Source organism: Lepidochelys kempii, chromosome 1 (assembly GCF_965140285.1).
Source record: "Lepidochelys kempii isolate rLepKem1 chromosome 1, rLepKem1.hap1, whole genome shotgun sequence".
NCBI classification, from domain to species: domain Eukaryota; kingdom Metazoa; phylum Chordata; order Testudines; family Cheloniidae; genus Lepidochelys; species Lepidochelys kempii.
The window spans coordinates 327,802,155-327,818,684 of NC_136380.1; the positions used below are offsets into that span (position 1 = coordinate 327,802,155).

The 16,530-nt window shown below is 41.8% G+C and overlaps 1 protein-coding gene across 7 annotated transcripts in view; it reads left to right on the plus strand.

Annotated features, from left to right (window-relative positions):
* The window catches only part of ORC5 (origin recognition complex subunit 5), a 121,136-nt gene that overhangs the window by 31,350 nt on the left and 73,256 nt on the right, over positions 1–16,530 (plus strand). For all 7 annotated transcript variants that reach the window (XR_012156834.2, XM_073328522.1, XM_073328525.1 and 4 more), the window contains exons 10-12: positions 6,451–6,503; positions 10,920–11,032; positions 13,992–14,039. Coding sequence is in view for 6 of the 7 variants with exons in the window: in XM_073328522.1 (XP_073184623.1) it covers positions 6,451–6,503; positions 10,920–11,032; positions 13,992–14,039 (214 nt within the window). In the remaining variant the exon portion in view is untranslated. The remainder of the gene's footprint in view (positions 1–6,450; positions 6,504–10,919; positions 11,033–13,991; positions 14,040–16,530) is intronic.

Consider the following 16,530-nt stretch of genomic DNA (forward strand, 5'->3'; position numbering starts at 1 on the left):
ATTGCCTCTGAAGTTCCACACTGTATCATTCATGTCTTACTATGCAAACCTCAGGATTCTTTAAGGTACTATAAATATGAGAGGCAAACACACAGGCTCCTCAAAATCATCTTATTGGGGCAAGGTTTATAAATCCACTGCACCATCATTGACCTGCAGTTCCTTTCTTTCCTTCACCTCCTGCTTTCATGGAACAAAAACCTTCTTCTCTTCATGGGATTATTTTTAAATAGCATGAAGAATTTATAGGTGGCTGGGTGGTGGTGAATTAAATTCTTGATTAACTTTTATTTGTGAGAGGGGCTAGAGACTGTCTCCATAATGGCACAGGAAAAAAAAAAAAGATATTCAAGATGTATTTTAGAGACAAGCATAATCTGTGTTTGAATGAAGGGTATTTGTTCAAAAATTATGTGTCTGTGTGATTCAATCTGAGTGAAAAACCATAACCTTGCTCATAGAAAAGGCTTTGGTGGTTAAAGGACCCAAATAAAGCCCCCCTCCTCTCCCCCTTGTTAATCTGTTGGATCTGACATCCGAAGACTTTCCTAAAACTATAAAGTGACCTGTGAGGAGTATCTGAGGGGCTCATTTTAAAAAGCATCAGAATCTTTGGATCTATCCCCATTGGGTAGAGCACTTGTGTACTCTCAAGCTGGGAGAACTTCTCAGATCTGTTGTTAGCAGCTTCTAGAAAGAAGCAGCATAGGTGCTCAAATATAGCAAGAAACACTGATCTTCAAAAACTGCTAAAGAGTTCTCTCCCCTTGGGGGTTCTAGAAATAGCTGCTCCAAGAAGCAGTCATTAATGGTGTCTAAAAACTTCATCTCAGAATCCCATACTGAGGGACTGCAGATATCCCCCATTATGATTGAGTTTTCTACTTTTAAAGCCACTCTAATCTCCTGAAGCATTTCACAATCACTATCACCATCCTGGTCAGGTGATGGATAGTATTTTCCTACTGCTATACTCTTATCATTCAAGCATGGAATTTCTATCCATAGATATTCTAAGGTACAGTTTGATTCATTTAAGAGTTTCTCTATTTGACTCTGTGCTTTCTTTCATATACAGTGTCACTACCGCACCACCTAATGTGTCATTCCTATGTATGTTGTACCCTGGTATTACCGTGTCCCATAGATTATCATCACTCCACCAAGTTTCTCTAATGCCTATTACAGGGAGTCCTCGGACTTGCAACGTAGTTCTGAGGAATGAATTGTGTCGTAAGTCAAAACGTTGTAAATCAAAACCACTTTTACCATAGGAATCAATGGTATGAAGGGGCGACTGGTTCCTGAACCAAGGCTTGATACACTATTTTCACCACAATAACCCAGATTTTTGTACTAAATGAATTATAGATGACTAATGTTGCATCAATGTATTTATTGTATCCTGTTCGTTTGAATGGTGTTTACAAAATACAAACTCACATATGCTGCTCAGAATGCAGGCAACACAGGCTCAGAAAGCCAGGGAGAACGACACACAAATGAGTAAGGTAGTTAAATGGAAATTAATAGGTACAGTCACAAGAGTGAAATGCCTGCAGGCTGCATGGAAACTTTTTAAAAACATCATAATAGAGGCTCAAAGTAAATGTATACCCCAAATTAAAAAACACAGTAAGAGGACCAAAAATTGCCACCATGGCTAAACAGCAAAGTAAAAGAAGTAGTTGGAGGCAAAAAGGTATCCTTTAAAAACTGGAAGCTAATCCTTTTCAGGGAGCATTGTCATGAGGGTCTTTTAAGACAGGAAGTACAATCTCTTGCAGTCTTTGTGGTGGTTGAATCAGTTCCATTGGATTTTATCAGAGGAGGGTTCTACTCCAGGTACTGTACTACTTGGGTTCCCAAGACAAGAGGAGGATGGAGACTGATTTTAGATCTCAGGACTTTGAACAGCTTCATCCTCTCTTTGATTCAGATTAGTAACCCTGGAAGTGATAATTCTCTCTTTGGATCTGCGGGGGTTGGTCTGTGTGTGTGTGTCTCCCTCCCTCCCTCTCTCTCTCTCTCTTCAAGATAAACACTTTCATATAGCTGTGACCCTTATCTCACGTTTCCTATGGTTCATTCTTGGCAAAGACTACTACCAATACTGCATCCTACCCTTGGGTTTTTCAGCTGCCCCAAGGGTCTTTAAAAGTGCCCTTGGCGGTAGCAACTCATCTTTTCAGATGGGAATAACAGTCCTCTCTCCCTATTTGAACGACGCACTCCTTTCTCAAGGTGCAATCAGTAACCAACAGGACCCTATCTCTTTCCCACTCCTTGGGCCTCTGCCATTCTAGACACCATTACAGCCAAAGCATGTTTGCCCATGGAGAGACTCGCTATAAGGTCCAGCCTCATTTCCACAATACGTCAGACCTGCAAGCCACAGTGAGGATTTGCCTTCAGCTCCTGGCCACATAGCAGCCTGTATATCCATAACATCCCTTGCAAGACTACACTCCTATTTTCTTCAGGTTTGGCTGTGCACAAATTGTCCAAGTGGGTGTCATACCTCAGAGGGTCATCAGCTTCCTCAATAGGTGGAAGGAGCCTCAAAATGTCTGCTTTGGGAGTTCCATTTTCATGTCCTCCCCCACAAAGATCATCTCTCTAGATGCCTCCCTAGTAGGCTGGGGCACCCATTTCCAGGATTTCACAGCTTAATGGAGACCTTTCTCCAGATCAACATTTTAGAATTCAGTGCAGTCCATTAGACTTGCCATCACTTCCTACCCAACATCAGGGCCACTCAGAGTAATGCTGGGCAGCAGGGCTGCAATGTATTTTATAAATCACCAGGGAAGAGCAATATCCCAGTCCTTATGCACAGAATTAATAAAACTATGGAATTGGGGTACATATCTCACCACATAGAGATCTTAGCACTGGTCTACACTAAGGGGGGGGGGGGTCGACATAAGATACTCCAACTTCAGCTACGTGAATAGCGTACCTGAAGTTGGCGTATCTTAGGTCAACTTACCTGTCCATGAGGACAGCGGCGAGTCGACCGCTGCCGCTCCCCCATCGACTCTGCTTCTGCCTCTCACGAGCTGGAGTTCAAGAGTCGACGGGGAGCGCATTTGGGGATCGATATATCGTGTCTAGATGAGATGTGATAAATGGATCCCCGATAGATAGATCACTACCCGCCAATCCAGCAGGTAGTGAAGACCTGCCCGAAGTGATTTATCTACTGGGACTGAAGAACACTGTAGCAGACTTCCTGAGCAGGAAGTGGGATCTGAGTGACACAATATTTGACACCTGGGGTTCCCCAGAGAGAAATCTTTGTAACACCATCCATGCAGAGTACTGACACTTCTTTTCAAGGGGAAGGCACAGTCACAACTTGTTGGGAGATGCCCTCCTTACGCTCTTGGCCTCACATGTCACTCTGTTTATCCCTCAGCACCGTTGTTTCTCAAGGTCCTAAATAAGTCCACACAAGAGAAAGTGGTGGACATCATCATAGTGCCATCATGGCCAAGGCAGGTATCTGATTTGCCTGTCCCTGTGACCACTACTTCACCTTCCTCTGGCAGCAGATCTCCTCACCCAGCAGTCAGGCACTATGTGACCCACCTCCGTGCCTGGCTCCTAGGTGGCTCTCTAGCGTACAACAGGACTGGTCTTCAGAAGGGCAACAAAAATGATTAGGGGACTGGAACACATGAGTTATGAGGAGAGGCTGAGGGAGCTGGGATTGTTTAGCCTGCAGAAGAGAAGAATGAGGGGGGATTTGATAGCTGCTTTCAACTACCTGAAAGGGGGTTCCAAAGAGGATGGCTCTAGACTGTTCTCAATGGTAGCAGATGACAGAACGAGGAGTAATGGTCTCAAGTTGCAGTGGGGGAGGTTTAGATTGGATATTAGGAAAAACTTTTTCACTAAGAGGGTGGTGAAACACTGGAATGCGTTACCTAGGGAGGTGGTAGAATCTCCTTCCTTAGAGGTTTTTAAGGTCAGGCTTGACAAAGCCCTGGCTGGGATGATTTAACTGGGAATTGGTCCTGCTTTGAGCAGGGGGTTGGACTAGATGACCTTCTGGGGTCCCTTCCAACCCTGATATTCTATGATTCTATGAAATGATATGGCTCAATAGTAGAAAGCCTACCTACAGAAATGAAGATGTTTTCAAGCCTGGTGTATCCATCTATCTATACCTCCTCTTGAGTCTCTCCTCATGCACGTTCTCAATTACCTGCTAAATTAAAAACCACAGGCTTATCACCGGAGCTCAGTTCAGGTTCACCCTGCTGCTATTACAACTTTTCACTTCCTAATGAGGTCTTTGCTCACTCAACCATTGCAGGATTCATTAAGGCTCTGTTTAACTTTTATCTATTTATGAAGAACCTGCTACACATGGACTTCAGCTTAGTCCTCAACGCTGTGAGAAACCCCTCCCCCCCCCATTTGAACCTACAGGGAGTTGTGTCCTTCATTTGTCCTTTTAAGACCTCATTCCTCATAGCCATCACCTCAGTCAGAAAAGTAGGGGAACTCGGAGTACTTAAGGCTGACCCACCTTACACTCTGTTCTGTGGCAATAAGGTGACGTTATGTCCCCATTGCTGTCTTCTGCCTCAAGTTTCATCAGAATTCCATGTTAATCAGGACATTCATCTACCAGTGTATTACCCCAAGCCTCGATCTTTGCAAGAACAAGGGAGTCTCCATGTGCTGGATACACAAAAATGTACCTTGGCAGGATTAAGCTTCTTGGCTTTTCCTAGTCTGTTTTTTCCTGTTTCCATGGCAGAAAAAATGAAAGGGCAAAGACTGAAAATGGGTTTCAGGATACATCCTCACCAGTAACAAAGCCTCGAAGGTGCGTTCTCTACCTAGGGAGATGGCCCATTCCACCAGGGCTCAGTCTCCCTCTACGGCCTTACTGAAGAACATACTCATCTTGGACATTTGCAAAGCTGTCACCTGGTCTTCAGTACGTTTTCTCAACACTGCTCTTGTCTGTGCATCAGCTCTAGAAGTGGCCTTTGATGAGCCTCTTCTTTGGCTCATACTGAATCCACCTCCTCAGCACCCTTCCCCCTCAGTTGGGGTGCTCCTTGGGAAACTGCCAACATGGAGCACCCATAACAGCAATAACTCGAAGGAGGAGAGGTTACTTACCTTGTACAGTAACAGGAGTTCTTCGAGATGTGGGTTCATCTAGCGCAGTATCCTGTCTTCCAACAGTGGCCAATGCCAGATGCTTCAGAGGGAATGAACAGAACAGGGCAATTATTGAGTGATCCATCCATTTTTTGTCCCAGCTTCCAGTGGTTAGAGGCTTAGGAAACCCAGAGCATAGATTGCATTTGTGACCATCTTGGCTAATAGCAACTAATGGATCTATCATCCAGGAACTTATCTAATTCTTTTTTGAACCCGGTTATACTTTTGGCCTTCGCAACATCCCCTGGCAACGAGTTCCATGGGTTGACTGTGTAGCTTGTGAAGTAGTATTTCCTTTTGTTTAAAACAAACCTGCTGCCTGTTAATTTCATTGTGTGACCCATAGTTCTTGTGTTATGTGAAGGGGTAAATATACTTCCTTATTCACTTTCTCCACACCATTCATGATTTTATAGGCCTCTATCATATCCCCTCTTAGGCATCTCTTTTCCAAGCTGAGAAGTCCTAGTCTTTTTACTCTCTACTCATGTGGAAGCTGTTCCATCCCCCTAATCATTTTTGTTGCCCTTCTCTGTACCTTTTTGAGGTTGGCAACCAGTACTGCACTCAGTATTCAAGGTGTGGGTGTACCATTTAATACCAGGCACTCGAATTCACTCATCTTTAGTATATAGACTTCTAGCATTTATATACAAACACTTATAAAAATTTTCACTTTTTAGCTGTCTGCCATTATGTGATGTAATTGAATGGAACTCTTTTTTCATATGACTTTCTCTTCAGTTCCTACCTGTACTCTATCAACTTCATTCCTATCTTGTTTACTTAGGATATAGAGAATTGCCGTTAATAGATACTTCCCTAAGGGATGTCTCCATCCGAACTATGTGCTCCTTTGCACCTGTCGGCTTTCCCTCAGCCCTTACTTTAAAAACTCTTCTACAACCTTCTTAATTTTACATGTCAGCAATCTGGTTCCATTTTGGGTTAGGTGGAGCCCATTCTTCCTGTATAGACTCTTCCTTTCCCATTCTGTATAGACTATGTTTGAGAAGGAACCGTAGTGGTGGCAAGCCTGTCCCACCCTGTATACCTTGTACCTGAGCACAAGGATGCATAGGGCACAGGTCTGGACCTGCTCACAAAATCTTGGCTCACGAATCCATGGATTCTGATGTGGAGGACCCATAGGGACAAAACCATCTTGAACTCCAGTTACTCTGCAAGGTAAGTAACGTCTCCTTTTCATTTGGATATAACAGGTATTATTTCTTTAAACACCTCTCTTTCTTTTTTTAGCTCACAGTGGGAGAGAATACAGCAGGATGATGGAGAACCTGGGCACTTGAAAGGTATCAAATAGATGCAATAATTCTAAATAGTAGTAGTTATGGTAGCAGTTATTTAGTGATGTGATTGCTGATCCCTAACAAACAGTTGAATGGAATTACTTTACTGAGGCCTAGATTGTACCTCCTTCCTTGGTGCAGAATATGCCTGGATGTTGAGCCTGGGCATGGGGGGGCGGGGAATAAACCACTACTCCTACGTGCAAAAGGGTGGGGAGTAGGCTGATCCACAACCCTGTGCATGACCAGCAGAGATGGCTGGATCTGAAGGAGAAATGTGCTGCCTCTGGTAATGGGCTGACACAGCATATACCTGAGCAAAACAGGAACCCTGGACAAGTTGTGGCTGAGAGGTATGTGAATCATGACTGTCACAATTCCTTTTTACTGCTGCCTCTGGAGTAGTGCAGCTCTGTGCCACCACCCATTAGGCAGAACTGAGAGTTAAGTCTTAATCTGCTCTTTAGTTTTCAATTACTCTTCAGGGAAGATTAACATAATAACAGCCATACTGGGTCAGACCAAAGGTCTGTCTAGCTCAGTATCCTGTCTTCTGACAGCGGACAATGCCAGGTGCTTCAGAGGGAATTGACAGAACAGGTAATCATCAAGTGATCCATTCCCAGCTTCTGGTAAACAGAGGCTAGGAGATTACTAAAATGTCTTCTTTGAAAAGCCCCTCTGCCATTCAGCAATAGGTTCTTGCCCGGTTCTGAATTTTTGGACCATCTTTTCCCCCTAGTCTCCACAATGGTAAGACTCTCTTCTTTTGAGAGGCAGTCAGATGCAGTATGTTCTGTCAAAGCTGTGGTGATAGTTTATAGATAATGTGGTAGTGATCAGAGTGAGATTCAGACCTTTACTTTTTAAACAAATATGTTACTTTTGCAGTGTGTCTAGTCAAGGGAAATAGAATCATAGGGTTATTCGTAAACCTCCTATTTTTACCAAATGACAACAATACACTTATTCCTGATTAGCTCAAAAAAGAGAGATTTTACTCAGTTACTTTCAGGATACTTTAAGCTTATACGCTAGGGAAAATGTTTTTGTTGGTAAATAACATTTCTGACATTAGCATTGTTCTAAAGAGAAATTAATATGTAATAAACTGTACTGTGGATGTAATTAAGCAAACAGTTATTCAATGCATAATTCTAATCCCAGCAGGTCAGAAAGATGGAGTAGGAACACAGGCATTTCAGTATTCAACTCAATTGTCTACAAGCAGGAGTTTCTTTTATCTGGGATTGCATTTTTAATTAAAATACTGTACGAATAAAACAGCTACTTGACTGTTAGTAGAAGCTGAAAAAATATGCCATGCTTTCATGACTACCTTAAAGGAAACTTGTAAATAACCCTTCTCAAGTGCTCCACAATTATATTGTGGACTCTGAAATTTACACTAACTTTTAAACACGTTCCACTGTTTTGATCCTTATTCGTTAAACGTACAAAGATTAAAGCCTACATTTTTTGTTTGTTTGAGCATTGACAGGTACATGCTTGGTATTGTACAAAGCACAGAAGACAAGCTACAAAGGGCAGGGAACAGTCTAGATGAAAAGACAAAACTGAGTAGTCACAAAATAGACCCTCTAGGAAACTGACCTCTCCAGCCAACAGCAAAGATAAGGCAGCTTGAGCCTGCTGGTCATACACATTTTAAATAAAAAAAAAAATTACAGTGACTGGAAGAAAGTGGGGAAAGAGAAAAGTGTAGAAATGGAAGGGTGAAAGGAAGGAGGAAATACACATTGTAGAATACTCTTGTGTATGTAAAATATATGTAAACTTGCAAAATGCATGTATAGTAGACTAGACCAAACAAATCAGGCTGAGAGTTTTGAAGGTAAAAGCAGTGGTGAGCTGGAGCCTGTTCGCACTAGTTTGCTTGAACCGGTTGTTAAATTTTGAAGCAGTTTTAGAACCAGTTGTTAACCCGCTTCCCTGAAGGGGGCGCTGAGGCTTTGATGGGCTCCGACCAGGAAGTGATGTAATTCCTCCTCTGGCCACCGGGGGCGCTGCGCTGCGGGAGCCATGTGGGCTGCCACTTGGCCCTGGGCATGATCTCTGTTGCTGCTGCTGCTCCCCCGACCCCTGGCCCTGGGGCTCCCGCTGCTGCCTGGTGGGTCCCCCACTGCTCTGCTGGGCCTGGGCTGCGTCCTACTGCTCTCCCCGTGAGTACCCACCACCCTGCCACCAGCCACCCCTGCCTCCAGCCATCCCCTGCCCGCAGCTAGCCCCCGTCTCCAGCTGCCCCCACACCCCCTGTCTCCAGCAGCTCCGCACCCCTTGCTTCCAGCTAGCCCTGCCGCATGCCCATCTGCAGCTGGCACCACGTCCACTGGTGCCCTGCAGTTCCCAGGGCAGTAACCCTGCACACCTGCTTCAATGAGGGGGGCGTGGAGCAGCTGGGACCCACACATGTGCACACCCTAGGGTGACCAGACAGCAAGTGTGAAAAATCAGGACGGGGTGGGGGGTTATAGGAGCCTATGTAAGAAAAAGACCCCAAAATCGGGACTGTCCCTATAAAATCGGGACTTCTGGTCACCCTAGCACACCCCCAGGGAGTGGCGGGGACCCACACATGTGAAATGGAGCTCATTTCTAGTTCAGGCCCATCTTTTTAAAAAAAACTTTAGGCAGGGTTAACATACATCCGTATTTTCCCAGACAGGTCAGGCTTTTTGGTTCTTAAATCGCCGTCCGGGAAAATACGGACGTATGGTAACCCTGTTGGTACAAAAAATACATACTGGGGCACATCCCTTAAATCAGAACTTTTTATAGGGAACCGGTTAAGATTTTGGCAGCTCATCACTGGGTAAAAGGTTTCCAATCCTAAATAAAATTAAAAAAACAACATGTCCAGATGCTGAGCTGCAGCTGAGAAAACAGCCACCACCAGGGTGTTGATGTGTGTTCAAAGATGCAATTTGGCTCCCTAGTTGGAGTCTGGCTCATTGTGGAGCTGGTTCCTTGAGAAGTTTATCGCAGCCTGAAGGTCAAATCTCAATTGGGAAGAGGACAGATTGACAGTTTTGCCATATCCACACTAGCGAACCAAACTGTCTTAAACCAGATTGGCCTGAAACTGTTTTAAAATGTGAGGATGGTTGTTTTTTTTGTTTTTGTTTTTTAAACCAATTCAGCAAACAAAGATCATAGCTCAGTGGTTCCCAGATCATTCATGAAATCTGTCGTCTTCTTAGTAGTGGTATTTGTCACAGTTCAGGGTAACTGGACCTGTATTCCCCCTCCATGGTTCAGCAAGGGCATCCTCTCTACACTTGCGGCTCTTAAGCCATCACCTATCTTGGGTGGAGACCTGTAACTCTCTTCCTCGTGACCAGGGTACTTCTAGACTGCACAGCTCCTTGCCTATACTGTGACCTCCCCAACAAATTCAGGTTCCCTAAGTCGGTCTGCTTTGCTTTGCTGTTATGTTCAGAAACAGTAAAGAATGTAATTGCCCACCGTTAACCTACCACACAGCTCTTTCTAAGTAAGCACATTTATTCTTAAGGTGAAAGCATTACAGAGAAAACACTAAAAACAAAACAAAACCAACAACCCTACACACATGCTAATAAGCTTACTGGAGGTCATCCCCTGACTCCAACAAGGGCTCTGGCTGGTGAACAGTTCTTCAAACCCCACACAGGTGTTTTCTTCTGGTTACTAGTTCATTATTCCTTTTGCACAGAACAAGAAAACTCACTCTTATGGGGCCTCAGTAGGCCAAAGTCCTTCCCTAAGGATCCCCGCAACCATGGACCAGAGATCCTGTCCACTTGCTGAACCAGAAAGATGGCCCTAAGTTAGTTTAAACTCAGGCTGTTCATCCAAAAATCCTTTCTGTGCCTGCTGGTTCCTGGAGAATCCAGTTTGAACCAGTATATGTGAGTCTTTCTCCAGGTGGTGGTAGCTCTCTGAAAGTGTTACAACCTGAGTAAATTTGCCTAATAATCACCCACTGTCCCTGGAGGGCTGTTGTCCCTGTCCTCCATGGAATTACGTACAAACCCTATCCCACAATGATACATACATTCAATGAGGTTTCCCCTGGATATTGAAGGAAATTGTCATCTGTTGCTGTATTTATTTAATCTTTGTATTACCGTAATGCCTGGGAGCCCTAGGGCAGTCCACCAGCAAACTGAGTGCTGGTTTTGTTTTGATTCAAGGGCCACCTATGCATGTCACATTGTTCCACAGCACTGCCTGCTTTACTCTTGGGATACCCGGATTGTAGCAAATATCCATCTCTGCTGACTTACAGGAATGGAGCAGGCAGAGAAGAGGAATGTGTTTGCCCTTGAGAACCAGAACAAAACTTACTGGTCTAATTTTAAGCCTCTCACAGTTAGAATGCTCCCTCAGTGACTCATAAACTGTTTGTTTTTATAGGACTTTCTGCACATGCTCACGTAGAACTTCCTTATTACTCCAAATTCCTTCTAATAGCTGCATACCTTGCATCCTACAATCCTGCCAGGACAGATAAGAGGTTCTTCCTTAAGGTAACTACTATGTATTTTTTTTCTTACTGCTGTATGCCAGAGTCATGTGTACTTCTTCACTCAGGTCAGAACTCCTTTAGGTCATTTACTTTCTGTTCTCTTTTGTATCTTATTTATTTGGTTTGAATAAAACTGTGACTTTGGATCACATATTGTGGTATGTTGACAATTGTCACATCATTACTGATGTTTAATATGAAAAATGAACTGTTCTGATAATTAAAATATGCATAATATGTATGTAGCACTATTGTCTTGCATGGCATTTATAAGGTGACATAGTCCCCTTCCCTGAAGTATTTGTGATCCTGCAAATCGATGCGCTGGTGTGTACTATTATTCACAGTTTGAATCCCATGGAAGAGAGCAGAATTCCATGTGGATCTAAAGGGTTTGCACTAGTACATCTGTCTGGAGAATAGAGGCCTTAATTTGACAAGATACAGACGGCGGAGGAGAGGAAAAGGTTGCAACAAAAAGCAAAGTGATTGAGCAGTTATGCTTACCATTTATATTAGTAGCTGTAACGGTTTTTATATTGTAAAATGTAGTTGTTGTAGGCAAGGATAAGAAATTGGAGAGTGAGAACACTGAGGGATAGAAGCTTGCTAATTCTTTAAGAAATCTTTTTTTATCCCCCCACCATCGCAAAACCTATAAATATACTGTCCATGTTCTGAGATGCATATACTGGAGTCCTTAGTGATGATATACTAATTAAATAATAAACTTGGATGTGGTGTTCATTTTTTATGGTGGTTATATGTGCCCATAATGAAAACTAAATGTTTCACATTGGTCTGTATCATTTTGTATGTACTTCAGAAGAGGAGAGAATTATTTGTAACGATAATTTACAGATATGTGTACATAGCCAAATATTTCATTTCTAACATTTGGGAAGAGAAATATCACTGGAAGAACTTACTTGCTGAAAAATAACTTCACTGTTTTAACTTCTGATTTCATGCAGACTTCTCTCTCTCCTCAGGATCTAAATTTAACTGTGGGAAATAAGTCAACAAAAGCATTTATTTTATTTATATATACTAAAAAGAACAAGGAAATTATGAGTGGTGAAAAGATATGGCTTTATTTATCTCCGTCATTGTAGCATGTCTGAAATCAGGCTCCAGTCCTTCAGTCCCTGTGTATGGGCATACTGGTGCTTCTCTTCAGTGCAGTGAAATGCATAGTTGGAACATGCTCCTCAAAGACCTTTGAAGTGCGAGGCCATGTAATAAATTTGTTGGCTTTTTAATTAGTCAAGTTAAATATCTTGTCAATCATTGATAAAGCATGAATAATCACCATTTCTACCACAAGTATCGCCTGAGAGCACTTAATCAGGTGTTAAGGCCAAGTTCACAAATTAGCGATATCTCAAAAGCTAGAACAAATAGCACTTTGGGAGAAGCTTTCTAATCCTGTGTCAATGTGTCCTGGGAGCTGTAGAAAGAGAACTTATGGTTGGAATTGTAATGAGATCTGATGGGATTTGGGCAAAAAACTTTATATTGGAATCATTAACCAAAGTCTCATAATTAAACAGGTGTGAACCAAAGGAACGTTGTTGAATCATTAAAGGCGATACTACTATTATTAAAATAGTTACCACTGTAGATAAATTGAGACAATGTTGCAAATTAAAAGCAGCAGAATGTTGACAAACAATTACAACATCAAAATAATAAATCTCAGTGATGTCATGAGTTGAAAGAAAATTCCAGTACAATGTAACGTACAATTTTTCCCTTAAAATCTCTTAAAACATTTTAAGTGCCCTTTTGAAAAAGGATAACAGTTGACAGGAGGTCACCGTTTTGTGCAAAGTAGGATTGAAAGAAAAAATGGTCTTGTTCTATTGCATACCATATTGAAAATCTGCTTAGAATTTATTTTAAGAAGTGTGTACATGTGTATTTTGTACTTTATACTAATGCTAAAATGGATGGGTATCTATGTACTGTAAGCAGCCTTGACATAACTTAAAAATATATTACAGATAAGATTTTAATGTAACTACTCAACTGCAACAGTATAATTCATATAACCCACCACCCGCAATCCAGGTAATTTTAAAAACTCCAATTATCTTTCCCTTACCCCTCCATCAATTCCTTATTTCTTCCTCAGCCCCTGTGCTTTGCCCTTCCTTGATCCAATCCTTTCTCCCTCAACACAATCCTTCTAGATGAATTTTATCTGCTCACAGGACATCAGCTACTTTCTTTATTCCAGTTACATTTTTACCTGTCTACTCTTGACGTGACCTTCACATCCTGTATGTTGGCCTCTTTTTGACACTTTATTGCTTTATTTTGTGGCTATCCTGTTGTCATCTTAAATATAAACGAAATAAAACTGAGTTCCTTGTATAGACTTCAAAAATGATGTAGGTGCAAACTGGATGCATTTAAAGATCAAGGGGCAGCCGCTTTCCCATTTCTAGAAAGACAAAGAAAACACACTATGGCCTTTTCTCAAGCTGATTTTGAGGCACGGGATGGGGTGAGGTGGAAGGAGACTCATAGAAATGGCTCTCTGACTCTTCTGATTAGTGTCAAATTAATTTATTTTCTGATGGCTAAGTATTTAATTTTCTGATTTTTAAATTTGTACATTCCCCCTTCCCCCCCTCCCCCCCAATAAACCACTTTACAAACATCGCAACACGGCTGGGTGAAAGTTTTCACCCTATGTTCACACAGTTTATATATGAGGGAGCCAAGAAGTTATGCCTAGAGTGTGTTAGGTACTGAATAAGCAGTATGCTGTTAAGGACAAAGATAACTAATTGGCATGTGATAAGTAGGCAGAACTATGGTAGTAGTACATTACTATAAATATGTAATGAACAGTTGTACGTTCGTTGATTTTTTTCCCACCCTATTCAAGTTATATAACATTGTAACTTTTTGCTGTCATATTTGCTCATATTTTGCTTCTGTGTTTACAGCATCATGGGAAAATCAAGAAGACAAACTTTTTGAAAAAACATGAAAAGGTATTTATTTAGCTTTCAATCCTCACTCACAACTAAATACTGCTTTCACCTGTAGTAGTGGCTATATATTTTCCCCTTGCCACCTGAATGTATGATTTAAAGAGCATACAAGAGCATTGCCTGCTATAATCTCTAGTTTATTGGTTTACTTGATGTTTACTTTTCATACAAGGTGTTGTAATTTATTAATAGACATATTTTTGTTTTAAGAGGACACGCATTACATTTAATTACTATCATGTAGTGGAGATCACTTCTGGTCTTGTTGTACAAATTGATGTTATCTATTTCTCATGTTTCTACTTTTTTAAACCAATACCACTTTTCCTTCAGATGTGAAGTGGTGCAGTGGTTTTGCTTATAAAAAAAAAAAATACTGATGTGGCTCATGTTAGAAAAGCAGAGACCCATTGCTTCATCCTCTTTTTTATGTCTGAGACTAAGTTTAAACTTTATGGACAAAATTCTGTGCACATACAATGTGAGAGGAACAATAGGCCAAAATCTTCAAATCTGGTGCCTCAAGTTTGGCTCCCAAATCCATATTTAGGTATAAAATTAATTGAATAGGCACTGATGTATTAGCTAAATATGGGACTTGGTATTTAGAAGGTCATAGTTAAGGCTATGTTTATGTCACAGAGGTCATGGAAGTCACAGAATCCGTGACTTCCAGAGACCTCCATGACATTCTCTGCTTCAGACCCAGGGGCGGCAGGACTCTGGAACAGACAGCCAGTGGGGCCCTGGCAGGGTTCCAGCAACAGTTGACAGCAGCAGCAAGTGACGGGGTGGGGGTCTCCTGCGAAGTTCTAGCCACAGGTGACAGACTCCTGAAGGGGCCCGCCTCAGGGTTCCAGTGATGGGCGACAGCCTTGATTAGGGGGAGGGGACACCTCGGATGAGCGGATGGGGTGTCCCATTTTCTCTCCAGGGTGACCATGTTTCCCAAAGCTCTCGCCGCTGTGGGCAGAGGGGGAACCCCACAGGTCCCAGCCACTACTGTAGTGGGAGAAACCATGGAACCGCAGCAGCAAAAGTCACAGACAGGTCAAGGCTTTCATTAATTTTTGTTTATTGCCTGTGACCTGTCTGTGACTTTCACGAAAAATAACATGACAAAATCTTCACCTTAGTCATAGTACACGTAAACCCCTCTGTTAGTTAGATGTTCAGTAGCTTTGAAAATCAGACCACTTTTAGGTGCCTAAATATGGATTTAGGAACCTAACTTTAGTCACTCAGGGTTAAAGTTTGACTGCTTGTCTGTTGTGTGTAAGGAAAATGTATGTTCCTTAAGGAAATTTGTAATTATTCCATCAGGAGAAAAGATTTAAAGAATAGTGGCCAAACCCTTTACCCAAATAAGTTGTTGTAACTGCATGGATTTCAGTGGAGTTGCACCAGTGTACGCTAGAAGAGAATTTGATCCTATGACTGAGTAACATATGTGTAAATTGGTATATTAAAAAAAAAAATTCTTAATCCACATAATTTCACCTGTCTAGAATGATGTGAAATGTTAAGAAACTTATTTATATTAACATCTATCTTGTAAATCCTTAACTCCATAGAAAACAAGTATCCTTTAGTTATAGAACTCTCATGTGTCTTGTCTCTGGCATGTGAACTCCAGAGGATTTTCAAAGATTCTAATTATTTTCAGGACTGTTCTCTACCCTGAAAAACATCCACATCTCAAGTTGTGATCACAGGTCTTGTGGGAGGGAAAGAGAAACAGGAATGAATAAATACTGCATCACAGCCCAAATCTTCATCCTTCCCCTCCAGCTGCAGGAGGTGCCTTGCTCTCTTTCCTATAGGCAATAATATCTCATTTAAGGTGGCAAGATGGGGAAAGGCAGGAACACAAAGCAGCTGGTTAACCAGAGATTTGATGATGAGACACAGAGCCCTCCAGTTCATGGTCTCTATTTTGGATTCATATTGACTGACTGTGACCAAGGGCTAGCACCATTAGCGTCATAGTTTATTGGAGATGGATTGATGTCTCTGTCTAATCCCTAGTGGACAGATGTACTTGCATTTAAAAAAAAGTTTTATATTTATAAATATTTTATTTCTATTTGTTTGTTTGTTTATTTAAGCACCCACAGGTGCTGTGCAAACACATAGTAAGATGTGGTCCATGCCACCAAAGATTTTACAATCTAATGTAAAACAAGATGCAAAAAGTGAGTGTAAGATGGAGTAAGAAGAGGAAGGAGGTCAATGTAACAGTGACAAGATCATGAAGTGACATAAACTAGTTAGTGCACAAATTGCTGATTGAGTCAATTACCTTTTTTCTGTTTTGTTTTTTTACAAATTCTTTTCCTATTTTCAATTTTTTTCAATAAAGCCCCTGCCTATTTCTGTTTTCACTTATTTAAACCTTTGCTTACTTCCAGGGTTTGTTAGCCTCTGCCTGTTAGCTTGTCACTAACTGGCACGCACTTATTAGCAGTATTAGCATGTAGATTTAAACTTC